We start from the raw sequence: 19,532 nt of genomic DNA, 5'->3' as shown, positions 1-19,532 counted from the left end.
CGTTTGACGAGTTGTGCTTGACGTATCGTACGAATATAGCAACGAGGTCTCTTATCACCACCGTGAGCAACAAGCCGTTCCTTCCGACCGAAGCACGGTGGCCGTTGCCTCAATGAGGTACTGGAAGTTGAATATTGAGCAGCCATATCCTCATGCTTGCCTTCCATCTATGTATCGCGCCATGGCATCATCGGCACACAGCTCGTTCACACTGTCAACTCCAACAAGCTACCGCTATCGGTTCGTCGTTCATTTACTCTCACGAGTCGATCATGTCACTCCTAACCAACAAAACTGCCTCCAACAGGTATAGCACGCTGTGACGCAACCGGCCAAATACTCCTCTCTTACTTGCTGTATGGCTTATGTCACGCACCGAAAAGGTTGACAGTTTCGAGTTACCGAGCATCCACAGACACTGCATAGTTTGTAAGCAGTATATTTGCAATCACTGGACTGAAATGACCGAAGGTTGCCGTGCTTCTCGTGTTTCCAAATGTGATCAATTGGTACAATGGACATTCGGAGTTTGGGCCGGCCGCGGTAAAAATGAATGTCCTGCCGTCCGATCCGATGATGATCCTGCGGCATGCTATGGTTCAAGGAAGAGAAGAGCAATCTTACAAGGATGGCGCCCCTGAAAGATTGTCACGATGGAAGAGCACATCACGTCGAGCTCCTGGCCGCAAAATCTGACAGACAGAAGGGTCGAGAGTTGAGATGCAGAATGGAAGTATAGGGATGGGCGAGTGGAAGGACATTCCTATCAGAAGGTTAGAGCGGATAATTCTGGGGCAGTGCGAACGCCAGAAAATATAGATTTTATGAGAGAGGAGGTATTGAAGATAGATCCAGGCTATGTTACCATTTGAGATGAGCTCGAAGAAGGACTTGAGAAGCAATACTGCAGTGTAGTAGCACCATGGGATTTTAGTTACGAAGAAAGGAACCCGTGGATCCGATTCTGGACTGACAGCGAGCGTAAAGGACTCGAGATACCTTATCGCAAGGCACCCTACCGTCTTTGAGCAACGGCTGCTGGTATGGGGTTCCAATATTACGCTACGTTTCACAAAGACAATGATTCCATTGTCGACATGCTCAAAACATCCACTACTTCCACTTTCATAATCGATATCTACCGCGGCCCTCGCCCAAGATATAGGTATTGTGCCATTCTGCGATATGATATCAACCGCGCATGCTGCTAACCGGTATACAACCCCACCAAGATGAAACACCACATGCCTCAATCCTGACCTCTATCAACCACAAGCTTTCCGCGGCATTTCTTAGCCATGGAGATCCGTTTCGGAAGCTCAAGCCATGCGTTTCGCGAGGAAAAGGTAATCCACGACTCCAACTGTTTGGCCTTCCGCTCGCGGTCCCGCGAAAATTTCTGTACGGTTAAATAGTGGTGCGCGGAGAAGACGCCGTGTTCGACATCTGACGTGACAGGTGAGACTTGAATTCCGAGAAAAAGCTATGCGGGCGATACACCACAACAACACCACGAGGTAACTCGGTGTTCGTATCACTCGCGCAACAGTTTGGTCCAGAGCCCTCCAGAGCGTTCGCGCTTTCAACACCAAGGCTCAAAAAGAACGGTAGGCTATACGAGATATCGCACGACTCCGCTGGGCAATGAAAAAGAAAAGAGTATTAATAGCAGGCGCTGTGGGGAAGGACCGAGGATGTTTGCCTTCGTTCTAGCCTCAGGTACGACTCGGGAAGACGCACGCGGGAGAAGAAAAGATAGGCGTGCTAGAGCTAGAAAAGGGTTGGTACCGTATGCAGACGTCCGTGTGCGAGAGTAACGTTTCGCAGTCCGTGATAGCGAGTGGAGCCCCCTTGTTTGTGAGGTGGTGCGAGGCGAAGCGAGCGGAGTGAGGTCCGCTCTGTGAGAAGGAGAACAAAACTTGCAAGATCAGCGAAAAACGAGCAAGTTCGTCATCGAACAGGAATGTGAATTAGCTAATGAGGTGAACATCACCAGCATCATCCTTCTTTCCAAGCCGTAGTAATGATGCTAGAGATCTGCGGGGACTCCGCTAGCTTCAACTCATTCCCAGCCGTGCAGCTGCGCCTCCAGTGCACCAATGACATTGCAATCTAACCTAAACTTTCAATGAAGACTACCAAATCACCAAATATTTCATCCCAACCTCTTTACAGACAAAGCCGCCGTTCGTATACTGCTCAAACCAGTGCTCATCTCGGTTAAAGCTACAGCAGAAAGGCGCAGCGCAGCGCGGGACCCCTGGGCGGTCGCTGACCTAGAACCTGGTCTGCTTCCCGCTTAGACCCCCGGCGAGATGCTACTGTGCGAAACGGCCGGTCGTGGTGTGGGCGTAGCTGATACAACAGCTGCGCTGAGGCAGAATGGGGTGATGATAGGAATTTGCATATAGACTGGGCCTCTGCTGCGCGCATTCAGATTTTTGCCTGTCGTCTCTTTCGAGTGATTCGAAGTAATCTAATTCGTGTATACTGCTTGTAGTTGTTGCAAGTGCATATCATCAGCACCCTTTCATAACCACCACCAACAACAACAGCAACACCGCACTCCCCTACCCAACTACTGCCTAATCTGCATCGGCTCAATACACCAGACCTCCAGATAACGGCCAACCTAAGCGTGGTAATCATACGGCTTATCATCGAGCAACCCGCTTACATTGCGCTCAAGGCCCAGTCCTTGGTTCTGGTATGTAATCTTAGCCACCAAGCGCAAGTACCCCCGAGACAACAGCATTAACGGTCCGAACAGATACAAGAAAACCACAACTGCTGCGCCCCTTCCCCTCATCTTGGTATAAACGTCACACCGCGTGGCTTTTCCAGCGCAAGGGAATACTAAATATACAATCGACTTTCTCAATCGCTACGAGAAAAAGTCCAATCACTACAGCAAACATGTTTGCCAAACTCTCTACATCGCTTATCGCGACCCTTATCATATCAACAACACTTGCGGCACCTACACAAACACATTGCCGATGCGAGATCGTCAATGATATCCCATCATCACCGGCTCCTGCATCAGCTGCATACACACCCTCGGCTGCGCACTGGTCGCCCGCAAATACCCTACCAAGTCCCGTGGCCGCAATGAATGTATGCGCAAGCCTAGGATCCAAATTGGAGAAGTTGCAGCACACTGAACCCGAGATCTACAACTCGTATATGCGGGGAGCTGTCAAGGATGCTCAGAAGCCATTACCAACGTCTGTGTTGATGAGCAATCCGGAAATGGCGGAAGATGATGAAGCACAATCTACATCGTCGCGGCCACAAGGGAGGATACTATGTTATCAAGAAGTTCGATCATCGCCGACCGAGTTCCACAGCTCGTTTGTGGGGCTATGGGCGCTTCAGATTATCGTTGTGTCGGCGGTATTGGCTTGTGTTGCTGAGGGTGTGCATTTGGGCAAGCGATGGTAAGACACCACCTATCTTCAACTGATTGAACTGTATCACGTACTAACTGCATTCTCAGGATGGAAAACAAGCACACTCCTGAGCCAACATGCCAAAAACACAGCAGGTTGCGCTTATCGGGTGCGGAGAAGCGTCTCCTAGCCATTCCTACTGGTCCCCAGCAAGCAGACTTGGTATGCAGTCCGGGCGCAGAAAAGAAGCTACGAGCATACGAGACAACACGATACTTTGTCACGCAGGCGTCGAGCGGAAGGAGGGAGTTCATTGCATATGACGATGATAGTGATGATGAGGCAAATAGGCCTGTGATGTAGTATTACCTACATCACGGCTTTAAATGAATGTATTATGTTGCACTTTCCACTTGTACATGTTTACTATGCATGCATGTTCCAGCGATGCGACAGCGTGATGTAAAGTGGCACCGTACTACGTCCAGAAAAATAACTGGGCCTTTTCTAACCGTTGCATGTCATGGGGTTTCACCCGCCATGACATCTGCGGAGAAACCTCAGCAACCTTTCTTCCATCGCCTCTCAAGAATGCCCCGCACCCCAAGTTTGGCCTAGGGAGACACGCGCCGGTGCCTGTGCGACAGCATCGTAACATCCTTCATCCACCAATCCTCCTTCCTCTTTTCGTGCATCCGAACACCCACCCCCTTCGTGTAATAATGTTTGATACAATGACATTGCACGGCAAAGCGTGCGACAAGATGTTGCGATGAAAAGAACAGTAAACCCGGTCCACAAACCAGTAAAGAGATTGGGTATCGTAAAGAAAGAGTAGAACCGCTATAACAAACAATCTACATACAGGTCACCCGGACGATGCATCGATCCAATCGTGGCAGGGCGCAAACGGTCGAACCAGGTAGGTGGGCGCAAGGACGCACGGCCGCAATGGACGAAGTGTCGCGATCGGAAAACACATGGAAGCATCTAGTCATACCTACCAGAAAGAGAACTACTACTAATATACAAACAGTGGGGTATCGCAAGGGTGGAAAGAGGAATTAGTTGTTGCTTGGTAGTAGGAAGGTGTGTCGCTTGGAAAGAGTCAGGTCGCTCGGGTTGTCGCTATGGGCATCTCGATAGATGTCATTATGCGGAACAGAGTCCTGGTATGGGTCCATGTATTATCGTTACAGGTCATCGTAACAGGTCATCGCAGTGGGCTGATTCGCAGCTGATGGTATCGTAATGGGATAGTCGCAGAAGGGAAGAAGGTTGCTGGCATAGCATTCCAGATGGGTACCAGTATTAAGGGTTTGTTTTATCGCAGTTGGCAATGGTAAGGTTGCTAGGGTATCGCGCGGGGGTATCGTAGTCGTATTAGGGCGTTGTCGCAGTAGGCCAGGAGTCCGCATTCACATCACCAGGATGCTTGAGAACCGAGAGGTATAGGTGGAAGCCGTACATTAGAGTTCGTATCGAGGAACTGTGGGTACAGTCGTACAGGTGAAGACCACAAGATTGGTCTCCGGGAATGGCGCGCGTAAAAGAAAACAGGAACAGGATGTCGAACGCCGTAGAGAAATGCCGTATCCAGGAAAAGCGCTAATGTGACGTCGTAAGTGTATCGTAGAAAGGACAAAGTTTTGGTTGAGGGGAGCCGCCGGATCCCGCTCGCTGAACTGGTAGAGGTCGACAGAGTCAGGCTCACATGATGGTGTGGTAACCCTTCTCGTTCATGACGTCGATCCAGAAGGCATCATGGCCCTCATCGGACTGGCGCCATGTCTCCTTGATAAGCTGAATCATCTTGCGAAGGGGCTTGTTAGGTAGCCTAAGGGCGAACTCTTGCAAACGCCTAATGATGAACTCGCGAGCACCAACAATCTCTGAGTCATTGGCCTGGACATCGAAGAAGTCAATCGATGAGACGAACTTTAGCTCAGAGGCAGCAACGACGAGCAGAAGAGGCTGAATACAGAATGTACCAGACGAAGAGGGCAGAGACTGAAGCGAGCCGATGATGTGCATCGCAAGAGAGTTGAGCCATAACTTCATGTCAGTATCCTCGTAGACTGTCTCAAATCGTGGGGCTGGGAAGTCAAGGTTCATGTTGTCGGAGCCCTTAGGCTTGTCTGATCCCAAACGCTTGCGAAGAATGGAAGGGAAGACGCGGTAGATTTCCAACAAGCCAGCAAGACGATACGCTTCAGCAATGGTAACGAAGTGTTCCTTGGGAGTACGCTCATCACCCGTGTCAATGACCTGGTCAACCGATGGATAGTCGACAGCCAAGAGGTCTTCTTCGAGCGATGCGGCGTTCTGAAGGTTTTCCTGTCGTCGACGGAGGTCCATGGAGGATTCCCGATCCATTGAGCGCTCCTTACGAACCAGGCGACCGACCTCAGCAAACAGGAAGTGAATCATAGGTGCGATGCCTGTCCAAGGATGAGGAACAATCTTGCCTTGTGGTCCGCGTGCAGCAGGAGTAGTCTTCTTGGAGGTGATGCTAGGTCGCAGTCCTGACTTGGGAGAGAAGCTCATTGCGTCTTCTGTTACGAAGCCCATGAGCATCTCCCAGTGGATCAAGGATTCCTCAAAGAACTGTGCTTCACGCTCGAACTCGATTCCTCTTGACCGGCTGAAGAGCTTAGGTAAGATCAGATCTCTTGCGAGAGACAGGTACTCTAGTCCAAGTGCGTTGCTGTCGTGCCATGATGTAGTGAGACCCAGCAGCATGATGCTCAAGAAAGTTTTGGTCGTGCTTTTGTGGTCCCTTTGTGCAAGCGGGAGCTCTGCTTCCAATGCCTCACGAGCCTTGCGCTGTAGCTCAAGGCCTGTTGCCGCCATGTTGGGGAAGGTGTTAGCCAGGTGCGCAGCAGCCATGGATTGGATCGCATAGTTGATGGAAGGACACTCCTTGTAGATGCGGCCAATGGTAGTCCGGAAAGGATTAAGAACAGAATCAAAAGAAGAAAATACACCACAGACATCCTTGAAGTAATGCTGGACGAGTAGTGACTCTACATCATCCGGTGAGGATGGGTCTGGAGAAGGACTTGGAAGACGATACAAGTCGAGAAGCAATGAGCGCGAGAGTCTGGGGCTGGATTCCCGTATTGAATCTCGTTCCATTGTAGGTAATGAAGAGGAAGTCATGTCTTGCTTCTGTGAGAGGTCTTGCATGTCAAAGGTAAGGTCCTCCAGTGATCCAGAGTCGAAGTCGATGGTCTCAAATGGGTCGAAGTTGAAGTCTTCATTGGGCATTTGCATAGCATCCGCGAATCCGTCAAGCATGATAGGATCTATGTTGTTAACATCCTCCATGGGGAAGGGCTCGTACTCGCGGGGAGAGTCACCATCCTCGGTAGAAGACTCGTGTATTGAGGCTGGTTCCTCGAAGCTCGGTGGAGATGGGATTGCTGATGAAGTCTGTGTTGTTGAGAGTTGCTGTGTAGGGGTGATGTTCTTCCTGCCTGCAGGGAGTACGGCAGCCAACGCAGCCTCAATGCCGCTGGCGACGTTTTGGGGAAGGGGAGATTTGGCAGCCGTAGGGACAGCAGAAGTGGCGTCAGGTGTCGATCTAGGCCTAGGAGAGGTGGACTTGGACTGGGCAGGGTTGAAGACTTCGTACTTTGTCGACCATTTCAGAGTCTTCTCGTAGCCAGGGCATGCGACGTTCCTCTTCTTGCACTGCAAGCAACCGGGAGCGGTCTCGTCACACTTGAGCTTTACTATTGTTAGCAAGTGGCCAACACGGCAGGCAAAGACGTAGGATTCTTACTCTCTTGAGCTTGCATCGACCACATCCGTTCCTGGACTTGGTCTTCTTAGCCTTCAGATCTCTCGCCAGAACCTTGTCTTGAGCAAATGTGGGCATGTTGAGAATGTGGGTAGACTTGGTGAGGGGAGGAGGTCTGGGAATGTCGAACGACAATGGGGTGAGATTCCCGGTGTGAAGTAACAGGACTTAAGATGCGGATCCAGACAATGCGGAAACGACCCTTCAAATGCGCGTGACGGCGCAGTGACAGACCCGGTGGTTCCCTTCGCCTATCATTAGACTGGGGTGGGCCAAGATAGCAGCTGATAAAAAGGTGTCGCTGGTGTGGTTAATGCAGGGAGTCCAAGCCTAGATGCCGAGCTTCGGCCTTTCAGCAGTCTAGCTTTCCCCGATGCATCCGTATCATGCATCGGAGTGAGGCTGATTGGCCAGCCACTTGGATTCGCACTGACGTTTTCCGCTTTTAAACCCCTCTATGGGAGGACGCCCGCAGAGCGGAAAAGTTGGACATGCGATGGATAGTTTATCCGCATCGCCTGGAATTATCATCCACAGCGGGCTCGTGAAGGAGATTATGGCTGAAAAAGCATCATGAGCATGTTGAGAGTCTGGAGATAAGCCTGATCAACGGCTACCCCACAGTGAACCAGAAGTGGGATGAAAGAAGTGGAATTGATAACTGTGTGTGGTTAGCGCTGGCGCTTGGCTCCACTGGCGGCATCATCTTGCTTCACGATACCTCAACCCAAGATAAAGCCACGTCTGCGCGCATGCCCCATGACGATGTCGGAGCGTCAACCAAGGCAGCGTCCAGGCCTATCCGTATCAGTGCATGCACATATCGGTATGACTCTGAAGGAAGAACCGCCTTTGTGACCGCCTCGTAACGAAGGGACCTATCACACAAGCTGCCTCATGCCCTCGTAATCAAGGTGTAGCACACGAAGGTGTAGGGACCGTTATCTTTTCCAAGGAGGCTCTGCTTGATCGGCAGTTGCCAACTGCGCTACTGCACTGCTTGTCGAGTTCTTCCCTTGCTCGGCGCCAGGCTACCGGGCTCTTGTTAAGCAATTGCATATCGCTAGTGGCTTCGTGACGAGGCACGTCGCGAGCTTCTATAGAGTTCGGCAGAGCCACGACTACCGACTAGTCGATACCCCGCAAACTCGATACGATGGCGGTAAGGGTGACAAAAGCATTGTTGCAGAAATCCTGGGGTAGAAATCTGGGGACGGTGCATTCCAAAGTGCGCGATGTGTAATGCCAAGCTTGACATCGTGAGTCCTCGTCTGGGGAAGTGCTGCGCTAGAACACTAATTCACCCGGAGATGCACGCAATGATGGCCCGTCCGCAGCTGATCGCATCCGACGGAAAATTCTTCACGACGCCGGGAGGTTGAACGGCAGTATTATCTTCAGCCACGCAGCTCAACAAACGAACGATAGTATCCGGAATGTATTCCGAGACGGTTGCTGGGAGCGATAAGCCTAGAATGCTACTACTGCACGACATGCGATGGATATTTATGTCCGGCATATAGGGGTGCTTTCCGATGTCAAGATGAATCACGTGGTTCGTCTACGGCCCCATCATCACTTGACAGTACGAATCTGTGTACGTGTATGGGTGCCGACGGTATACGAATGTGAGACAGAGAGGATACGACTGGATTCGGCCTGTTAGCACACTCTGTGGTTCACAACAAGACTGCTATAGTCATGTATCGCCAAAGACAACACACGCTGCTCGAGTGATGCCATTGCTGCCTCATTTGTGTAAAAGTTTTAACATTGGTTATTCACTATCTTATCTTCTTACCATCCACTCACGCATCCAAGCAACCCCTACCAATAGTCATCCACCCAAGTTCTCCATCAGAAGCTTATGTACAGTCCATTCCCCCAAAACAGTTTCCGCGTCCCCTCATTCGGGAGTTCGTTGTTAAAAGTGCAAAAGTCCGCCCATATTCCCAGGGCTAATCGTTTACCTGACCCTTTCGCAATGAGAAAACAAGAAAAGCAGAAGCGGAAGAGGATGAAGAGCGCTCATGTGTATTCGTGAAAGGGAACCAAGAACAACAAAATGCAAGCAAAAGTCGACAAAGTCGGCTGGGGTATCCGCTACCATGAGGACGTTGAAGCTCAGGACTGGCGGAGTAGAGATATCTTCATCTCCCTTCGATCCGGTCCAGCGGAAGAAGTAGAAAAAGAAAAAAGAATTGTGTGGCAGCGGCCAGGGTGAACAGCTCGCTGCTGGACTAGAAATTAAGGTATGCTCAAGTGTGCAGATGCAAACGGAAAGTTTTGTACACCTTGGAAGAGAAAACCTCAGAAGAGTGAGAGAGAAAAGAGGAGAAAAGAGGTCAAGGAACAAACGGTATCCCTTTACCGTAAGAGACTCAGATGCCATCCCTACATGGCATTAGCACCTGGATATCTCGATTGATTCGACAGTCCAGGTCCTGGTCCCATCATAGTAGCAGGAGGTATCATCATGCCTCCACCGCCTCTTCCCCTGCCACCACCAGGGCCCCCGCGTCCTCGACCGCGACCGCGACCCGCGCCAGGAATCATAAAGTCGGGGTTGGCAGCGTTGGCTTCAAGGATGACGTCTTCCTGTCGCATGGGTCTACGTGGGCCTGGGAAAGGCGCAAATTGACCGGCTGCAGCACCCATCTCGGGTCGCCAGTTGGGGTTGACAGGACGTTGTGAGACGGAAGTGAAGTGTGAGGCTTCACTCGCGGCGGGTGAGCGCGCGCCTTCTGGAAGGTCGTCGTAGGAACTGTTGCGTGGGAGATTGGTGTCGCTGGAGTTTGTTGTTGAGAGGAAGTTGGGGTTGGGTGGAGCGAAACCACCGGGCATGAGAGAGCTCGGTAGTGGTGGAGGTGCTTGAGCTTGTGCGGGCTCTGCGAACCTGGGATCCACATCTTCATAGTAGTCGGAACTGCGTTCTGGCCTGTTGGGCCCACCGAACTGGGATAGCTGAGCAGGCATTTCAACAGGTGAGTCTTGAATTGGTGATAGGCCACGGCTACTGCTGTTCAAAGTGTTGACTGTTTGATCTGATGGAATCTGTTGTTGATTCCATCCTGCTCGCACTGGCATGTATTGCTGCTGTTGCTGTGGCATAGGCGGCTGTTGTTGTTGTTGTAGGGGCTGTGGCCGTAATGCGGATTCACTGTTGAACATTAACAAAATACACACAAATTGAAGATACGTAGTACTCACTCGGTGGAATATTCGCTAGTTGGGCTCATGACCCCATCAGATGGTCGCCTTTGGGGTGCACCAGCAGGGAAGCCGCCCTGTTGAAGAGCGAGCATGCCTGCAACGTCGCCGTCACTTTCCCTCAGTCCATAGTTTGTTGGAGGCGTTCCTGTGCGGTTGTCCATCTCAATGGCTTGGCCAATTGGCAGTGGTGGTCCCTGACCAGGCGGAGGTGCTCTGCCATATGGTGATTGCTCACGGGGTGGTGGTCCTTGGTTGTAAAAGTCGTTGTTGTTGTATCCTGGAGGAGGCGCTCCGCGGCCCATTGGCGGCTGACCTTGCATCGGAGGTCCATTCGGAGGTCGTCCACCTCGTCCGCCACCGTTCCATCCTGGTGGTGGAGGTCCTCGCATGCCTCCTCTTGGACCATAGCCTCCTCCTCTTGGGCCACCGTACTGCCCGCCTCTTGGTGGACCTCCACGACCCCTCATTGGACCTCCTCTTCCGCGCGGAGCACCGTTCATCATGGCGAATCCGTCGTTTGGCATGGGTGGAACAGGGTTGCCGTACTGATCCATTGGCTGTCGACGACCAGAGGGGCCACGGTTTGGTGGGTTCATGTTCTCAGAGCGATCTCCTCCACTGCTAACCGTCTTAAGCGAAGGGTTGCGCTGGTTCAGAGGCTGCATGTCGTCGTTGGGCGATGGCTTGGAGGAATCAAAGTAGGCCGCATTGCCGCCTGCCATGCCGCCAGTCATTGTCTCACCAGAAAGAGGGGGCGGTGATTCAGCCTTGGGAAACTCGGTAGTGACGGTTGCATTGTTGCGGTTCGCGTAGTAGGTCTGGCCGTTCATGTCGTCGTTCTCGGCGATGCGCTTCTTACGCGCCTTGCGGCTGACCAGTGTGCGCCTCATCGCACAGGTGACGATTCCGCTTGCGACGATAATGATGGTAGCACCTAGCACAATCCATCCTCCCCATCCTACGTGCGGAACGAATAGCAAGATATCAACGAGGAAAGCGAGTAGTGAGACCAGAAGAGTCGGGAACGTGAATATGAGCAGGGCGAGGAGGTAGCGCGGCGAATGGGCGGGCGAGTGAAAGTGGGCAGCAACGGAGAGACCAAAGCATATCAGCGTCATGAGAGCTGCGACAGGGTGCACGATGAGGATGGAAGAAAGCGCATGGCGCTGGGCGGATGGGAGGGAGAAGTCGGAGCTGTCTTCGCCTGCAAATAGCTTCTCTGTATCCAACTGTTAGCATCTTGGTCGCATATATACGATATATATATATATAGAGCCATACCTGTGTTGTACCCGATCATGGGCCCTTTGCAGCCTTGATCGCCATTCTCGCAGTAGCCGAGGACTCCAAAGTGAACACCACGATAGGTAGCGAGGGGAATGCTCTTGATGAGAGGCGTCGACAGCGTCGAGAGCAGCAGCAGCACGAATGCGACGAAGAATAGTATGGACAACGGGGTCGCAGGGCGCAACATGACGGCGAAGGATAGCAGAGTCTAGGGCGTGGAATTGCGGCTCGCCAGAGACCGGCTCTCGAGATGCGACGGCGTGGTGTTGGAGAACTGCAAGTGTGAAGGAGCAGACGGTCTGCCGGCTCGTGGCGTGGCAGTGGGCGCAGTCGTAAACGTGCCTGGGGCGCGACTCTTTCTCCCGACGTGAAACGAGCGACGAGTGAGGTTACACAGGTAATGCCTGCTGTGTCATTGGTACCTCGAAGCGTGTATGCGACAGTGGCAGAGGCCGCGATACGGCACACAGCTGGTCCGCGTTGGCCTTCGCTGGGCTGTTTGGGGGTTGCGGGGAAGCGTGGTGGGCTCGAGGGGGCAGGTGGTGGGCGGAGCTGGAGGCAGGAGCGACAGACGGTGCTGCAGCAGCGCAAGTAACGAGCGGACGCGCAGCCAATGGCGGGCGTGAATTGCGCGACGGAGCGAACGTTGGAGCTATGCCAGGCTAGTCGCTGCAATAAACTTGGTAGCAAGGCGGCACACTATCGAGCCATTGACACCTTGTTGCAGCAGACGTCGACCAAGTCTCGCAGTGGATGTATGCTTGTTGGAGGAATCGCTCGACGGCGCTATTTTTCTTTCACCACGACCAGGCCATCGTGTCACGCCCCTGGCCCGCGCAGCAACCGTGTCTTACCCTGCGACTCTGCTTGTCTTCGGAGCCTCAGTCGGAGTCCCACGCGCGTCCACGCTGCTCTCCCGAGTATTATGACAAGGGTATCTATCGTCTCATTTCGCTAGTCGCACGCCCCACTGTCATCTTCCAGGTACACACAATGCCAGCCTCTTGTGTCCTTGTCTTTCAGACGAGGCTGCCAAACGCCTGAAACACACAGACGCTCATCTTCCTAGTTCTGAGGCAGCGCAGCGAGCATCAACACCACCCATTGTGGGCATGAATTTGCTTTTGTCGACGTTGCGGCTCTATACATTGCAATGCCTTATCTGCTCGAAACAGTGCACAAACATAGCGCCCTCCTATCGACCCCAGCCTAATCCCAGGAAAAAAGGATCAGCCAAACGCCACCAACCTATATCACTACACTTATCGCATTCCACGCGAGATCCTCTTTGTCTGGAGTCTTTCGCCTCTAACCCCCTACCGTGCAATAAGGCGACCCGAGCCGTCACAAAGCCTGCACGACTCCACATATAGCATGTCCATTCAAAGCATTTTATTGGGGAAGATGGAAGTGTTTATTTGCTTGATTCTCAGACCTCACATGGTATTCGTATGGAAATGCAGATACGCCAGATCCGATCAACCTCCCCATAGGTGATCACGAACGCCTTAATTTTAGGATCCGAGTCCTGCACCTATGGTCATGAACTCATGGGTACTTCATATGCTAACCTACAACTACACCCGCCACACGTTTAGTGAGCGATGGCGTAAGCCCTGCGGCGGTCACGCTCCTCAGCAATGGAGAGCTTGACACCCTTACCCTTGGGCAGAGAGATCCATGGCTTCTCCTTTCCGATGATGATAACGTTGGACTCACGAGTGGTGAACTCGTTGTCAACGGCATCCTTCAAGTGGACAATGTTGAAGCCTCCGTCGTGGCGCTCACGGTGAGTGATGACACCGACACGACCCATGTTACGACCACCGGTAACCATGACAATGACACCAGTGTCGAACTTGATGAAGTCGGTGATCTTGCCAGTGGCGAGGTCGACCTTGACGGTGTCGTTGACCTTGATGGCGGGGTCGGGGTAGCGGATTCTACACAAAAATTTTAGCAGCAATTCTGACATAGCCAGACCCTGGTCTTATGCCTGATGAAAGAGGTTTCCCTCAGACACCTAGCCCAAACTGTGGTCCAACGGCTGATAGAGCGGGAACTTACGTTCGCGCATCGTGCGTAACCAAGTAGGGAATTCCGCCCTTGCCAAGCTGGACGCGCTTGACCTTGCCGAGCTTGTATTGTGCCTCCTCGTCTGTGATCCTGTGGACGGTGAAGCGGCCCTTGGTGTCATAGATCAGGCGGAAGTTCTCGCCAGTCTTCTCAATAGAGATGACATCCATCAAACCGGAGGGGAAGGTGGAGTCGGTGCGGACCTTGCCGTCGACCTTGACCAGACGCTGCATGAGAATGGCGTTGACCTCGCGGGCGTTGAGCGCATACTTCAAGCGGTTGCGGAGGAAGATGATCAAAGGAAGGGAGTCGCGGAGCTTGTGAGGACCGGGGGAGGCCTTGGGAGCGTAGGCACCTGCAACATGTCAGTTTTGATCTCGCGATGTCGCATTTTGCGTCGATTGCAGGAGTTGCGCGTACCGGACAGCTTGTCCAGGAGCCAGTGCGAGGGCGCGCTGAGGCGCTTCTGGTGCTTGACGGGTCCACGGGCCATTTTGACTGTTGTGTGAGGTTAGTCGTCGAGGTTGTCGGATTCCTGTCTTGAGATCTGAAGATCCAGTGTGCGATATTTGCTCACGCACGCTAGTGTTAGGCGAGAGGCTAGCGCCACCAAGTCCGGCGCGCCTGCCACTGCCGCATCACCAACACGAGCCCTACCTTACAGTGTACATTAGCATCTAACAAGAAAACTCGTAAAAATTAATAATATTGTAAACTTCTGGATTCTCTGTTATGTCTATACAGCTCTTACGTCTACATAGCTCTTAATAAGCCTTGCTGTGGTAGGAAGGAGTGCTCTGCTCCAAAGAGATGTTTAGCTTCTCTCTTCGATACAGTGCAGCGCAACATTCACAAAGACTCGTCTACCGGAACAAATGGAAAATGCTGTACCATGTTAGTTGGGCTACAGCACAATATCGGTGCATCCCTCTGCATCACCATGGCAGCTTTTCGTGATACGAAACGGTATCATTGGCGTCTCGTCTCACATCATGTTGAAAAAGCAATTGATCGTTAGGCACTTCTCAACTTTTGGAGACATGCGATTGAACTTTTCCTGGTCTGGATTATATCTTTTTGTATCGACACTAGGCATAGCCCTTCAGTACCGCCGCTTCTGCGTTCAATATCGACGATCCTGCCGCTCCAATGACAGCTGCGACTAGTTAGCGATGTCCCGGGTACCTTCAGGTGCAAGTCAGACTTACTGTTGTGGCTAAGTGCGACGAACTTGAGATCAAAGATGCCTGCCTCGTCCTCTCTTATCCTACCTACACTGACAGCATATCCCCGATCTGTCTCTCTATCTAGTCTTGGCTGCGGCCTATCCGCCTCGTCCATGACCACAATAGCCTTTGCAGGCGCTGATGGGCAACCCAGTTTTTGCGCATCAGACACATACTCGCGCATTGCCTGCTTGACCTCCTCTGCGCTGGGTGCCGGGCGGCGTTGGAAGCGTAGCGATACGCATGCAGTGTGTCCGTCAAGTACTGGTACGCGGTTGCATGCTGCAGAGACCTTCATAGGCTGGTCTACGAATCCTGTGACGTCGTCGTTGACGCTTCCGAGGATCTTAGATGCCTCCGTCTCGAGCTTGTCTTCCTCGCCTGATATAAAGGGCACGACGTTGTCGATGATGTCCATGCTGCTTACGCCGGGGTAGCCAGCGCCAGACACGGCCTGCATTGTGACGACTGAGACTTGATCTATGGGACCGAACTTGGCTTGTAGTGCTGCGAACGGTATGACGAGACCGATGACTGCGCAGTTCGAGTTGCAGACAAGGAAGCCCTTCTCCAGCTTGTGATGTTGTCTCTGGTGCTTGATGACGTCGAGATGTGGGAGGTTCACGGTGGGAACGACGAGCGGTACGAGAGGATCACGGCGGTAGTTCTTTGCGTTGGAGAAGACGGCCAGTTCGGACTTGAGAAAAGCCATTTCTACAATGCGTCAGAAATCTTTCTTACTCTGAGCGCATGCGCGTTTACTTACCGACGTCTCCGGCGACATCGCTGTCGAGTCCAGAGAAGACCATGTCACAGTCCTTGAACTCTTCAGGTGTGCATTTCTTCACCACCAATTCTCCAATGCGCTCGGAGAAAGGCAGCGCCTGCTTCCACTTGACGGCATCCTTGTACTTCTTGCCAGCTGACCGCTCAGATGCTCCAACAGCGTGTAGTTCAAAGTGTGGGTGTAGTGCCAGAAGGAGGATGAAGCGCTGGCCGACTGAGCCAGTCGCGCCGAGCACACCTGCAATTCAGTTAGTCAATAATCTCTCAAATGAGAAACTACACTGACCGCACTTCTTCTTGGGAAAGCTCTTGCTTTGAGATGTAAACTTTTCAGCGTCCATTGTGGTGGTTGTTGGTGTTGAGGAATTGAGTCAATGGAGTTCATAAAGTTCAGGTATGACGCGGGGAGTGGGGTGGAAAACGCGACGCCAGCCGATCACGGAGGTCTCCATGCGCGCGAGCATCTTGAACAGTCATCTCTTTGCCGCAAATCGTACTTTTTCATTACCAAACCAGAACGGTACTCAATGATTGAGATGCTGAGAAATCTATGTATGCCCTAACAAATGCACCAGAATGTCAGACATCCTCCCCATGGATGCTCCTCGAGGAACCAGAACGAGAAGAAATGTGCCGTGTCAGTATGCAACTCTACGCCTGAGCGTCCATGATCTTTCCTGGGTTCATGAGCCAGTACGGGTCCAATGCGCCCTTGATGCTTCTCATCACGTTGATGGTGTCTAGGCCGAGCTCCTTTTCCAGTGATGCTTTCTTTCCCAACCCAATGCCGTGCTCGCCGGTACATGTGCCCTCCATCTCAAGCGCACGGTCGACCATGTCGTGAACGCATTTCTCCACAGCTGCTCGCTCTTTGGGATCCTTGCTGTTGTACATGATGCTTTCGTGGAAGTTGCCGTCTCCAATGTGACCTAGGATGCTCGCGAAAAGGCCGAGGTCATCCATTTCCTTCTTGGAGATTTCTGTCGACAAATCAGCAAACCCGCTTCAATATTAAGCTTAGCGTGACAACACACCGATAATGTCAGGCAGTCTGGAAATGGGCACCGCGACATCCGTTGACCACACCTCGTCACCCTCGCGACGGAGCGCTAACATGCTCCACAAAGACTCCTTGCGCGCCGACCATAGTGTCTTCTGCTCCTCGGCGCTGACAGCAAACTCAAAATCTCCGCTTTTGTGTTTCCTTGAAATGGACTTCACCAGCTCAATGTTCTCTTGTACCTACATGCAGTCAGTTTCATTCTGGGTAAATGCAGGCCGCATAGGGCTGACATACCCCTGCTTTGGTTCCCGAGAATCTGTGTGCGGCTCTTAGTGTATGCTTTCACATGTCAAACAGTTATCTTGACGACTTACTTGAAAAACATGGTCGGTAATTCTTTCCATTTCTTGGTCGTTGATCCGGCTTTGTTGATCACCCCCATTTGCACGTCGTCCATGATTTCCATCGCAGCTACTGGTATTCCAGCGCGCAACACCTTGGAAGCTGCTGCTGCGGCATCTCGAATCGTGGGGAAAGTCACAACTGCGACACTGGTTTCTTGGGGCACTACAGCGAGTTTCAAAGTGATTTCGGTCACTATGCCCAGTGTTCCTTCGGAGCCAACGAAGAGGTTGGTAAGATTGTAACCGGCAGACGATTTTCTAGAGACTTTTAGTCATTCTCATATCGGAAATTATAATCATCTTGCATACCTAGGCCTGCGTCTTGTTTTAATGATTGTGCCGTCCGCGAGGACAACGGTCAGATTAATGACCCAATCCTTCATCGTGCCGTATCGCACCGCGTTAGTCCCACTGTGACGTTAGCTATAGAAACCATGTCGCCAGCAGTCGGCGACCTCACCTGCAGCTTGTACCAACCATGCCTCCAATTCGAGCCTGCCACGTCCGTTAACATAGGTTCGGATTTCCGCTTTGGGATTTCCGCTTGTTGGTCGCGATGTAGTGTAACACATGAGAACGTACCGATGGACCGGGGTCAACTGGAAAGAACAGACCTGAGTCTTTGATCTGGTCGTTGAGACTCATCCAGGGTACCGAAGGCTGAACTACGACATCCATACTACAGGCTACGTTAGTATCGTAGATTTGGTATGCTGAGCGAATTCTGCACTTACTCATCTTCGTGCAAGACCACTATCTGGTCCATGAAGGAGAAGTCGATGCTCATTCCGCCAAACGGAGCCGAGAAGTTGGCCTCAAGGCTTGATCCTCCAGAATAGGGAACTGTACGCTATCAACACCCATCTCTTCGTCTATCCTCGTAAACATACTCATGGGTATCTTGTATTTGTAGCAGACCTTGGCGATCGAGGCACACTCTTCCGTAGATTTTGGGTAAGCCACCGCAACTGGGAGCTGGTCGATGTTAATGGACGACCATTCCGAGTATCCATGTCTGTGCAAATCTTCGTCATCGGTACTAATCGCATCTTCTCCAAGTGTTGTCCTTAATTCTTCAATTGCCTGCATCCAGGTGAGTGACTGATGCGTGCGAACCTTTGCACGACTCGCGAGCCTACCTTCTCCATCTCGTGTTTGGACGCATATTGGGGTCCTGAGGACTTGAGCCATGGCATTTGAATCCTGTGAGGTTCATCGTTGGCGCCATAGAAGTACGTAGTTGTGCCGGTGACGGCAGAAAACAGCAAGACCCTTCCTGAGTTCCAAAATGGCCGTTGAGAATGTTCGGATCTGAATGTCTGCTCGCGTCCGGTACGTGCTCGAGCGCCTCCTCGCTTGAGCAAAGGTGAGACTATTTGCCTCAGTCGCGCTGCTGGCTGGCGAAACATGACAAATCAACAACGAAGAAGAGAAGAAGAAGAAGAAGATGCAATCAGCTGTTGGGATGGTTGATGAAACTAAAAGTCGAACCCGCCTCCACTAAATATCGATCAGGGCGCATTTACCGAACTAGGGTGAGGGAAGAGGAGATGAGAGAATAGTAGCAAGGCTGCCGTACGCATTTTGTGGATCTAGAAGCTGGACGGCAAGCACAGTGAGAGCGGGGAGAGATATCTCAGTCTAAACGCAGTTGGCGCGATTGTTCTTTCGGGTATCGCTTTGAGCGTCGTTGGCCAACGCACAGGTAAAGTCGCAATACACGTCCCAGAATTCGTGGGATGGGCCAGTGATAGCGTGGGAGGCTGACTAGATTCCCGATTTTATGTATCAAATTTTTCGGCTCACGCAGCAAATGAAGTCGTGCATGATCACCTGCAAGGGGGCTTGAATACACGCAAGGTGATTGCGGGGAAGACCAGGGCGATGACAAGCAAATGTGTTGGTTCGAGATGCATCGTGGCGACAGGTGACGCTGGATGACATTCCGAACGGCATGCCGTCGCGTGACGAGGCGTTCGCTAGGGCCCCGAACGGCTGCAGACGAGGACCGGAGCTGTGGATCTGGAACTCTGCGAGGTGCGCTGCTGCACTGTATGCTTCCTTTTCGAGGTCGAGATAAGTGGCAGAAGAGGCGTATGCCAGGAACAATTGCCAACCTCGATACCCGATGCCCATGGCGTTTGAGGCTCAAGAGCGGAGCTCGGAAGCCCTGTGGAGCAGCTGAGGGATGCGGCAGACCTGCCATGGTCTGTCTATTGGGCAACCGTGATACGATTACCTCACTAAACTTTACTCCTCTTGTCTGTGCAGCCCAGATGCTGGCTGACAATCGAGCGAGTGGGGGAACATGCTGCACATGGACGTTTGTTACACCCCACG

The 19,532-nt window shown here is 52.1% G+C and overlaps 6 protein-coding genes across 6 annotated transcripts; 1 reads left to right on the top strand and 5 right to left on the bottom strand.

The window, feature by feature from the left end:
• Nucleotides 1–2,916: 2,916 nt before the first annotated feature.
• AA0111_g6892 (hypothetical protein) lies at nt 2,917–3,755 on the top strand (the record flags this gene model as incomplete). The annotated part of the gene is made up of 2 exons (XM_028653164.1): nt 2,917–3,440; nt 3,500–3,755. 2 exons carry the CDS (start codon nt 2,917–2,919, stop codon nt 3,753–3,755), a joined length of 780 nt encoding a protein of 259 aa, XP_028505513.1.
• Nucleotides 3,756–5,102: 1,347 nt separating this feature from the next.
• Nucleotides 5,103–7,275, bottom strand: AA0111_g6891 (hypothetical protein; the record flags this gene model as incomplete). Its single annotated transcript, XM_028653163.1, has 2 exons — nt 5,103–7,124; nt 7,180–7,275. 2 exons carry the CDS (start codon nt 7,273–7,275, stop codon nt 5,103–5,105), a joined length of 2,118 nt encoding a protein of 705 aa, XP_028505514.1.
• A 2,316-nt stretch (nt 7,276–9,591) lies between these two features.
• Nucleotides 9,592–11,884, bottom strand: AA0111_g6890 (hypothetical protein; the record flags this gene model as incomplete). The annotated part of the gene is made up of 3 exons (XM_028653162.1): nt 9,592–10,357; nt 10,408–11,629; nt 11,692–11,884. The coding sequence occupies 3 exons, from the start codon at nt 11,882–11,884 to the stop codon at nt 9,592–9,594; spliced, it is 2,181 nt and encodes a 726-aa protein (XP_028505515.1).
• Nucleotides 11,885–13,291: 1,407 nt separating this feature from the next.
• Nucleotides 13,292–14,266, bottom strand: AA0111_g6889 (40S ribosomal protein; the record flags this gene model as incomplete). Its single annotated transcript, XM_028653160.1, has 3 exons — nt 13,292–13,640; nt 13,765–14,128; nt 14,194–14,266. 3 exons carry the CDS (start codon nt 14,264–14,266, stop codon nt 13,292–13,294), a joined length of 786 nt encoding a protein of 261 aa, XP_028505351.1.
• Nucleotides 14,267–14,861: 595 nt separating this feature from the next.
• Nucleotides 14,862–16,126, bottom strand: AA0111_g6888 (putative aspartate-semialdehyde dehydrogenase; the record flags this gene model as incomplete). Its single annotated transcript, XM_028653159.1, has 4 exons — nt 14,862–14,929; nt 14,982–15,713; nt 15,766–16,023; nt 16,072–16,126. The coding sequence occupies 4 exons, from the start codon at nt 16,124–16,126 to the stop codon at nt 14,862–14,864; spliced, it is 1,113 nt and encodes a 370-aa protein (XP_028505350.1).
• A 310-nt stretch (nt 16,127–16,436) lies between these two features.
• AA0111_g6887 (D-lactate dehydrogenase [cytochrome]) lies at nt 16,437–18,601 on the bottom strand (the record flags this gene model as incomplete). Its single annotated transcript, XM_028653158.1, has 10 exons — nt 16,437–16,765; nt 16,820–17,027; nt 17,083–17,104; nt 17,163–17,450; nt 17,502–17,603; nt 17,653–17,687; nt 17,775–17,871; nt 17,927–18,035; nt 18,083–18,275; nt 18,332–18,601. The coding sequence occupies 10 exons, from the start codon at nt 18,599–18,601 to the stop codon at nt 16,437–16,439; spliced, it is 1,653 nt and encodes a 550-aa protein (XP_028505345.1).
• Nucleotides 18,602–19,532: the final 931 nt, after the last annotated feature.

Source organism: Alternaria arborescens (assembly GCF_004154835.1).
Source record: "Alternaria arborescens strain FERA 675 chromosome Unknown contig_15, whole genome shotgun sequence".
Taxonomy (NCBI): Eukaryota; Fungi; Ascomycota; class Dothideomycetes; order Pleosporales; family Pleosporaceae; genus Alternaria; species Alternaria arborescens.
Note: the sequence above shows the minus strand (reverse complement) of the source record. Positions and strands in the feature narration are given on the sequence as shown.